The sequence below is a fragment of the Tupaia chinensis genome, unplaced genomic scaffold, assembly GCF_000334495.1.
Source record: "Tupaia chinensis unplaced genomic scaffold, TupChi_1.0 Scaffold000176_1, whole genome shotgun sequence".
Classification (NCBI taxonomy): Eukaryota; Metazoa; Chordata; class Mammalia; order Scandentia; family Tupaiidae; genus Tupaia; species Tupaia belangeri.
Window position 1 is genome coordinate 476,298 of NW_006159651.1, and position 9,214 is coordinate 485,511.

A 9,214-nucleotide genomic window follows, 5' to 3' on the forward strand; every position below is an offset into this window, starting at 1 on the left:
CAGTGAGGCGACGTCCCGGCCATGCTTGTCTGGTCCAAGCTGGCTTGTGTCATCAGACCAGGCCTTTCCCCTATGGCCAGGATGGGCCAAAGGCAAGGAACCTTGTCTCTGTCCCTGCTTCCCTCCCTTCCCCTTTAACCTGGGGACACCTGCTACACCATGCAGCTCCACCTGGGCCACTATTTCTAATGGAGCCCCCAAAGGTTGGCTCAGAAGGTTCTGAGGGGGCCCCTCAGGAACTCCCTCTCTGGCAGTGAGCTGCTGCTTCACTAGCGGTTCCCGGCCTGGCTGAGGAAGAGTTGGGAGTGACATACCCACCCAGAAGGGCAATGCGCAGGTTCTGGCGGAAGATGGGGTTGAGGATGAGGCCCTGGAGGCCACCAGGGAGCAGCTGGGTGTGCCAGATACGGAGGCCGCTCAGCAGCCCTGTGCTTTCCTCCTGGGCCCTGGAACAGAAGCAGAGAAGCGAGTGGGGTCTGGAGAACCCCCACCAGAGTCTTGTTACAGACCACACAAAGAAGGAAGACGGTGTGCAGAATTCCCACACTTATCTCACTGCAAGTGCTGTGCTGTCCCCATTGTTTCCTGCAAGCGTCCCAAGGGCAGCAGTTCGGGGAATCTAGCTGTCGAGAGAGGTGAGAGAGCTGCGGAGAACACGGGACAGACTCACTTGCTGAATTCCTTCTTCACCCACAGGGCTACGGCGGCTTGTGGCAGAGGCTGCTCCAGAAAGAGCATCCGCATCACCCAGTTCTTAGCCAAGGACGGGAGCTCCCTGTGGGGTGTAGGCCCGATGTTATTATTATTTTATTTTTATTTTTATTTTGGAGAGGTTTTTGCTACAGGGCGTGTGCGCTCACCAGAAAAACAGAGAGAGACAGAAAGTGAGAAATCACCCCCCAGGGGGGATGGCCACACCGCAATCCCTTCTCCTCCATTCTCCTCTCGGGATCTTGGGCACGCACGCACACATGCCCGGTGTGAGTTTAAGCCACCAGGTCCGGGACACGAACCGCAGTCAACTACACGGGAGTCCAGCAACATAGCCATTACGCCAACTGCTGGTCCCCCAAGGCCTGCTGTTATTCTCGGAAGCTGCCTTGTTCCTGTGTCTCTGCTCTCAACTGCCTCTCGAACATCACTTCGCCCCACACACACTGCTGTCAGCCCTGCTGCCCCCTCAAACTCCATCCATTTTCGGCCCGCTACATTTCGGACTAACTTCCAAGCCCCCCCTTCTCAGCCCACCCTCTGGCCTCTAGGCTTCTACCTGTGATATATGTCACTAGTCCTGTCTGGAGGCCCCATTACATGTGCATGCCGTGGTCCCAGTCACGAGGGGCTCCTACCGGAAGACGGCCAGGCAAGTGGCAGGGTGTCCATACAATCGGTCCAGGACGCCGGAGCTCAGGCCCCCTAGGAACTCCTGCAGATTCCTGCATTGTAGGTGCACTCGGTTCAGTCCGCCCCTCGAAGGGGTGCTCTCCATCGCCTAAGAGATGCATGTGTTAAAAGCACACCCCCACGATCCACGCCTCCCCTCTCACTGGTCTGGACCCAGCAGCCCCAGGGTAACCCCGTCCTTGCTGCGCTTTCCTTTCCCACGTGGCTCATCTCGTTTCTCCCACCCTGACCCACCTCAGGCACTGACTCCCAGCCCACCTCTGCTTTCAACTAGTCTTTTCTGAATTTCCGAGTGACGGAATTCTTAGTTGTCGCGTCTTTGCAAACTCATTGTGTATCTCGAGGACTCTTCATCTTTGACTAAAAGGCGACATTTATGAGTCTTTCCTCTCTTCCCCCCTTCCTGGTCAGATCCGGCTATCGGAGCCCCAGATCGTATTTACTTATTACTTCTTTACACAGAAGACAGTCCTTCGCATCTGCTGCCGTTACTTCTTGGCCCGGTTCTGCCAACCACCGCACTAAACCACCTCTCCCGCTCATGCTTCCCGCTACCCACGTCCCCTTCTCCCGGCCACCTGTCCCACACCGTCGGATCCCCTAACTTCCCCACGGTCCTCCCGCGCCGCTCCTCTCCCTCAACTCTCAGAGCTCGCCACCCTCGCCCTCGCCGGGGCCCCCTCACCACTCCGGGTCGACCCCCCGACGCGTACCCCGAGTCTGGAGCCGTCGCTTAATCGAAGCCAATCCCTCTCATTGGCTCCCGGAGATAGGGGAAAGGACGGCGTAAAACGATGGGGAAAGGACGAAGGATTTCGCAGACAGGAGCACAGAATGGAGAATTGGGAGGATACGCGAGGAGAGGCTCAGGAAAGTGGGGAGGACCAGAATAAGCACTGCACCCTCTCGCCCCGAAGGTTCCTGGGAACTGGAGTCTTACCTTTGCTCACTGCAGGGCAGGTTGGGCCGCGAGTGACTACAACTCCCGACAGGCCCCGGGGCAGGCCGGGCGGAGGGCAGGCTTTCAGTGAACGGCCGGGCACCCCAGACGCGGCGCGCTTTCGTTCCGCTGTTTTCTCTGCCCACGCTCCTAAGGGCGCGAGGAACCGGACTAGGCAGGAGGCGGCCCGGGAGAGGTTCCCGGAGGGCTTCCTGGCGAGGGGCAGGAACCAGCTCGTAAATCAAGTGCTTAGATTTAAAAGATCACAAAATGGGGGTCTCTGAGCTTACTTGCTTCCTGTAAAATTGGGATAATGCGCGCTCCAGAGCGTTTCGCCACTTAAAGACACGATCCAATGCGCCTTGTTGGACACTTAGATACTCAATTTTTTTTTTTTAAGAGAGATTTTTGCTAAGGGCACGTGCGCTTGCCAGACAGAGACAAAAAGCGAAAAATCGTGGTGTGTAGGGGGAATGGATCCCTTCTCGTCCATTCTCCTCTCTGGGACTTGAGCAGGCACGCACACGCGCGGGCTGCGTTGAAGCCACCAGGTCCTGGACTCGCAGGGTGGTTGACTACCCGGGAGTCCAGCGACGTAACCTTTACACCATCTTCTGGTCCCCAGAGCTTAATAAATCGTTTCTGTTTCCACCGCGCTTCCAACCCCTGTCTAGTTAGAAGACCCCAAAATATAAATGTTTAAAAGAAACCAGTGGTTTGCTCTGATTTGACCTCATGAAGGCCAGGACAACAGGGCCCCCCAAATTCCTGTAAGACCAATTCTTCTATCTCCACTTTACAGATTAGAAGAACAGAGTCCAGTGAAAGTAAGAAATTTGCCTATGGTCGGGAAGCTAGCAAGTGCTCAAACGGATCTGAGGCACATTTGCAAGATATGTGGGACCAAAACGGTGAGGACTATGTGACAATGGTTCTGTGTGGCAGGAGGGACTGCAGCCTGCTGAGGGGGACGACCAGAAGGCCGGGTGCACAGAGAGAGGGCGAGGGGAGGAAGGACACTGGAGAAGGGCGTGGGGCCAGCCTTCACCAGGGAGAGTTTGTTCTCTACCCTAAGATCAAGGAAAAGTCATTACAGGGTTTGAAATAAAGGGCTGGGATCAGACCTATGTGTTTTGAGTATCATTCTGGGACCTGCCCCATTGCCTGGTGGTTAAGGGTGCCAGATCGCCCAGGCTGACCACGTGGTCTGAATCTTGAACCCAGCGATGGTGTGCGTGCATGCCCCAAATCCCAACGTAGAGAATGGAGGAGATTGAGAACAGAAGGAGAGGGAACCAGCAGTTAGTGTAATGGCTGTGTTGCTGGACTCCCACGTAGTCGACTGCGGTTCATGTCCCAGACCCGGTGGCTTAAAATTCACGCCGGGTGCGTGTGCGTGCGTGCCCAAGATCTCAAGAGGAGAATGGAGGAGAAGGGATTGCGGTGTGGCCATCCCCCCGGGGGGTGATTTCTTGCTTTTTGTCTCTCTGTCTCTCTCTGTCTGGCGAGCACACGTGCCCTATAGTGAAAACCTCTCCAAAAATAAAGAAAAAAAGAAAGAACAAACAGGAGGAGAAAGGACTATGGGTTGACCGACTGAGGGGTGCTCTGCTGCCGCCCCCCGTGTCTCTCTCTGGCAAGCACACAGGCTCTCCAGCAGATAACAAATAAATAGCATCGTGGTTACGGGGTTGAAAACAACCCAGAGGAGCGAGAGCAGATCTGGGTGACCAGCTAGGCTACTGCAGCCATCCGGGCAAGGCGGGGCCGTGCATGCCAGGACAGCGATGGAGACAGACATGACAGTCCAGGCAGGTTTGAGAGACAGGTCCCAGGGCGCTTGTGCTGGATCGGACTTGGAAGGTGAGGGCAAGGGAGGGGGGCCAAGGACAAGCAGTGGGTGCTGCTGCTCCTCACTGCGCTGGGAAGCCCTGGAGGGAGAGCGGGTTTGGGCGTGCTGAGGCTGACGTGGATGACCTCAGGAGGCTGCAGAGGTCAGCACTCAGCACTCGGCTCCGGCTCCGAGATTCAAGATTCGGAGTCTCTGGCTCGCTGCTGTCGCTCATTACTCTGGGCGCTGGCCTCTAAACTGTAACCCTCCGAAAGCCGAATCGTGATGCTCAGGGGTCTGACCCGGGTAGTCTAGCTGGGCTAGTCCATCTGTGTCTCGTTCATTCCACCTCAGATTAAATGACCTTGATTGTTTTTTGCTTTGTTTTTGTTTTTGCCTTTGTTTTTGTTTTTTGGAAAGGTTTGTGCTATAGGGCACGTGCACTCTCCAGGAAGACAGAGAAACAGAGAGACAGAAAGCAAGAATTCAGCTCCCAGGGGGGACGGCCATGCCGCAATCCCTTCTTCTTCATTCTCCTCTCAGGATCTTAGGCACGTACGCACATGTGCCTGGTGTGCGTTTAAGCCACCGGGTCTGGGACTCGAACCGCGGTTGACTACATGGGAGTCCAGTGACATAGCCATTACGCTAACTGCTGGTCCCATCTTGATTGTTATCCTCATTATCCAATGGGCTGGTTCAGTGAACAGCATGACCCAGAACCCCAGGGTCTACTCCACACGAATTGCAGCCTGGACAGATCTGCTTTGTCCAGTAGTTGGAGGTCGTAACTGCTCCTTCTGGGCCTGTGAGGTCATCTGGACTCGGGCTGCCTCCATCCGAACAGCTTGCACCAGGGGCTGTGTGCACACTTGCTCAGCCTAACACAGCGAATCTCCACGTGGGACCGCCAGACCCTCAGCGGGGCCTCGGATTTAGGCAAGAAAAAGAGGTTACACCTTTAGTGTTACTAACCTCTAACTGAAATGTAGATTTCCTTCAACTAGGACCCATAGACAAAACCCTCAGTGTCAGCAGTGCCTGGGGCTCCTCGCGAACAGGCCCCTTGGCTGTCTCTGTATCCCGCTACGGTTGCAGAAATCTCACACTATCACTTACACTCTTGCTATTTGCAAACTGTCCATGGTTGTTATATCGACCACTAGATCCTGTTACTAAATACATATAAAAAAAAGTACATGTGGGGCCAGCAGGTGGGATGGTGGTCACGGCACTGGACTCCCACCTGGCAGACTGCAGTTCGAGTCCTGAACTCTGTGGCTTGAAACACGCTGGGCACACGTGCATGCATGTCCAAAATCTCAAGAGGAGAATGGAGGAAAATGGACTGCGATGTGGTCACGCCCCCTGCGGGTTATTTCTCACTTTCTCACTCTCTGTCTCTCTGGCAAGCACGGGTACCCTATAGCAAAAATCTCTCTCTTTTCAAATTATTTTATCTTTAGGTATGTATGTATGTATGTATGTATGTATTTTAGTTTGACCAGAGAGGGACAGAGCGAGAGAGAGAGAGAGAGGGAAAGTGAGAAAGCAAGGTCCAGGTCCAAGTCTCGAACCACAGTCAGCCATTTGGGAATCCAACACCCTTAACCACCACACCACCTGCTGGCCCCAAAAGTCTCTGTTGAAGAAAAAATAAATAAAAGGACGTTACTACTGTGTCATCATTTTTTAGAGAATATTTCATTTTGTTTATTATTATTTTAAAATTTGCTATAGGACCTGTGTGAAAGTGAGAAGGCAAGCCTCCAGGTCTAGGACTCAAACCATGGTGGGCTATGTGGAAGTCGAGTGCCATGACCACCACACCCCCTGCTGGCCTCTTTATGTCATAACTTTTAACATTTGGTAAACTGGTTTGATTTCCTGTGCAGCCTTTCTATATGTGTATTTTTAAGTTTGCTTATTCGTTTTTAAATTTGTTTGCTATAGGGCACATGTGCTTGCCAGAGAGAGTGAGAAATCACTCCCCACCCTAGGGCTGCAATCCCTTCTCCATTTCCCTCTCCGGATTTTGGGCACGCACGCACACATAAGTGCCCGGTATTTTTCTTTTCAAGTTTTTGGGGTTTTGTTTTGTTTTATTTTTCCCATAGGGCACATGGGCTCTCTGGAGACAAAGAGAGAGGGAAAGTGAAGCCCACCCCCCACCACCCCAGGGGATGGCCACACTGCAATCCCTTCTTCTCCCTTCTCCTCTAGGGATTCTGGGCACAAACCCACATGCACCCAGGGGATTTTCAAACCCTGGATTTGGGACTTGAACCGTCGTCAGTCATGTAGGATCCAACTGTCTTCGCCACACCACCAGAGCTGGCCCCTTAAGTTTCTTCCATGAGCAGGGAAACAGCACTGCCGGTGGGGCCCAGAGCAGCGTCCACCCCAGCCTCATCCGCCCAGATCACGGGCACGTGCATGTCAGGGGCACAGGGCGGGGGGTGGGGGGGTTCTCCAGACACAGACCTAGAACCTCCCCAAACGGGCCAGTGCTGCCTTCTGTTGCCAGGCCACTGGCTGGCCTCATGTGCTCTGTTTTCTTAATTTGTCAGAGGGTGTGTGCACTCACTGGAGGCAGAGAGGGGAGTGAGAAGGCACCCGGGGTGACCACGCCACGATCCCTTCTCCTCCATTCTCTTCTCTGACTTCTGAGTGTGCACACACACACATGCCCAGCATGTTTTTCAAGCCCGTGTCTGGGGCTCAGACCACACAAATGGCCGCGTGGGGTCCAGCTGCCTTAACCCTGCCACTGGCAGCCCCCATGTAGTCTTACGTATACACCTTATGGGTTTTTGTTTTGTTTTGTTTTAGAGAAGTTTTCGTTATAGGGCACGTGCAACTTGCCAGACAGAGACAGAAAGTGAGAAATCACCCCCCAGGGGGGATGGCCACGCCGCAATCCCTTCTCCTCCGTTCTCCTCTCGGGATCTTGGGCACGCACGCACACGCGCCCGTTGTGAGTTTAAGCCACCAGGTCTGGGAGTCAAACTGCGGTCGACTACATGGGAGTCCAGCGACATAGTCATTATGCCAACTGCTGGTCCCATGTATTTGATGGGTTTTAAACCATGATTCTGAGGAGGAATCAATAGACCGCTCCAGACTGCCGAAGGGGTCCCTGGCCCGTGGCTCTCCCTCCAGGCCTCCTGCAAAGCGCCCAAACTGACAGGCTCTGCGCTCTCACGTTCATGCCTTCTCCTGAGATCCCCAGGCCGAGCAGGTTCTGGGAGATGGCAGGGGAGAGGGAGGGGCAGAGGAGAAAACAGCGCAGGAGGGAGCGGCAGGAGGCAGGAGGCAGGTTTCCCAAACCCCGAGAAACCCGCTCACAGCTGTGGAAAACTCAACCTTTATTATTTCCTGCCTAGAGCAGGGGATTAAACTTGCCTCAAGCTAGATCCATATATTAGTGTAAAAATCTGTGTCTCTCCCCCCAGAAATGTACAAACCCCGAGTGATTATAGAAAAACCAACGTGGCAGCTACAATGGAGATGTCCGCCCCCCGCCCACAGGCCGCTGCTCCCTCTGCCCCCTCACCCCAGTATCTACTCCACAAAAACATCCAGGCTTGGAGAAGCGCTAGCTACAGCACAGCAGGGAGGAGGGGGCAGGGGGCACCCCAGGTCCAGTGTTTCAGGTGACGGAGGAGGAGGATGCCAAGGCTGAGGACGACTCCAGGAGCAGGCACGTGGGGACCTCGTCCTCCTGTTCATGTCCTCTCACCCCCCACATTCTCAGCCAGGGGGGTCCAGTGTGTGACAGGGAGAGGGAGGCTGGGGAGACAGCCCTCTCCAGGAACCAGTGTTGTCCGGCGGGGCCCAGCGCTCCAGCGGGCCAGGTCCAGTGTCCGCCCTGTGTGCCCAGCCTTCCCCACCGCATGGCGGAGGAGGGCAGAGAGGACGCCATCCACAGGGCTGGCTGGGGGGGCGGCAGGGCCTCTGGGGAGACGGTGGAGGGGACAGGGCGTCAGCTCCCCGGGCAGGCCCAGCCCACCTGGTCCGCAGCCCCGCTGCCTCTCTGAGGTGAAGAGAGGGACCAGCTCCTGTAGGCTCCGTGTGGCTGGCTCCCCCCCCGCTGTGGTGGGCTGCTGGGTGCTGGGGTTCACGCTGTGTTGAGCGCGTCCTCTGCCAGGAACCGGTGCAGCTGAGCAAAGGGTGGTCGCTGCTCGGGCTCCCGGCTCCAGCACCGAAGCATCAGCTCGTACAGGCCCTGCGGGCAGGCGGGCGGCCGGGACAGGTACACCTGCATGGCGGCACAGTGGGCGAGAGGCGGGGACACATGTCCTTCAGTGTCTCCGAGGTGACACGCTGTGCCCCGTGGCCCCCGGCCCGGCCCTTCTCCCCTCCCTCCTCTCCCCTCCCTCTGACCTGCCGGCCCTGGTCCCTGAAGAACTCCCCGGCGTTCTCGATGACCTGCTCGTCCGTGAGCTGCCCGAAGGGCTGGGCCCTGCAGAGCATCAGCACCTCCCAGAGGGTCACCCCGAAGGCCCACACGTCACTGGCCGTCGTGAACTTCCCCTGGCACACGGAGCAGGAGATGAGGCGGGGAAGGCCTCAGGCACTGCAGACCCTCCTGCCGGCCCGTGGGGCGCCCCACCCCTCTCAGCTCTTCCCTCCATGCTCCTTCCTCATGAGCCCACCCTCCCTCCCAAGGCCTCAGCCTGTCTCCCCCCAGGGTCCTGATTCTCCTCCCCCCTCTGCTGTCCCAGCATCTGGCCCTGACCCTCTGTCTGCCCAGCCTGCCCCCTCTACGGCCGCTCCCTGCCCTCCCGTGCCTCTCGTGTTCTCTGCCGCCCCAACTCCATGCCCCACGCCCGCCCTTGCCTGCTGCTTTCAGGGATCAGGGCATCAGGGCAGGGCCAGGTCCCTCAGCACCTCGCTGTGGCAGCCTCCAGCCTGGACCCCAGGAGCCCGGGCTGCAGGGGAGGGCACCGCTGGTGCTCTGCTTGGCCCAGCCTGCCCCTCCGGCTGCCCGCCGCTCACCCTCAGGACGTATTCCCAAGCCATCCCCCGGATGGGCA

The 9,214-nt window shown here is 56.6% G+C and overlaps 2 protein-coding genes across 2 annotated transcripts in view; both read right to left on the reverse strand.

Annotated features, from left to right (window-relative positions):
- GTF2H4 (general transcription factor IIH subunit 4) overlaps positions 1 to 2,314 on the reverse strand; it is a gene marked incomplete in the record, with an annotated part of 5,770 nt that extends 3,456 nt beyond the window's left edge. Inside the window, 6 exon segments of the mRNA XM_027770969.1 lie at positions 21 to 70; positions 315 to 446; positions 671 to 775; positions 1,350 to 1,492; positions 1,663 to 1,764; positions 2,118 to 2,314. Of these exon segments, the coding sequence (XP_027626770.1) occupies positions 21 to 70; positions 315 to 446; positions 671 to 775; positions 1,350 to 1,489 (427 nt within the window).
- A 5,212-nt stretch (positions 2,315 to 7,526) lies between these two features.
- The window catches only part of DDR1 (discoidin domain receptor tyrosine kinase 1), a 17,693-nt gene continuing 16,005 nt past the window's right edge, over positions 7,527 to 9,214 (reverse strand). The window contains exons 16-17 of the mRNA XM_014586961.2: positions 8,562 to 8,711; positions 7,527 to 8,436 (exon numbers count right to left, since the gene is read on the reverse strand). Of these exons, the coding sequence (XP_014442447.1) occupies positions 8,296 to 8,436; positions 8,562 to 8,711 (291 nt within the window). The 3' untranslated portion in view covers positions 7,527 to 8,295. The remainder of the gene's footprint in view (positions 8,437 to 8,561; positions 8,712 to 9,214) is intronic.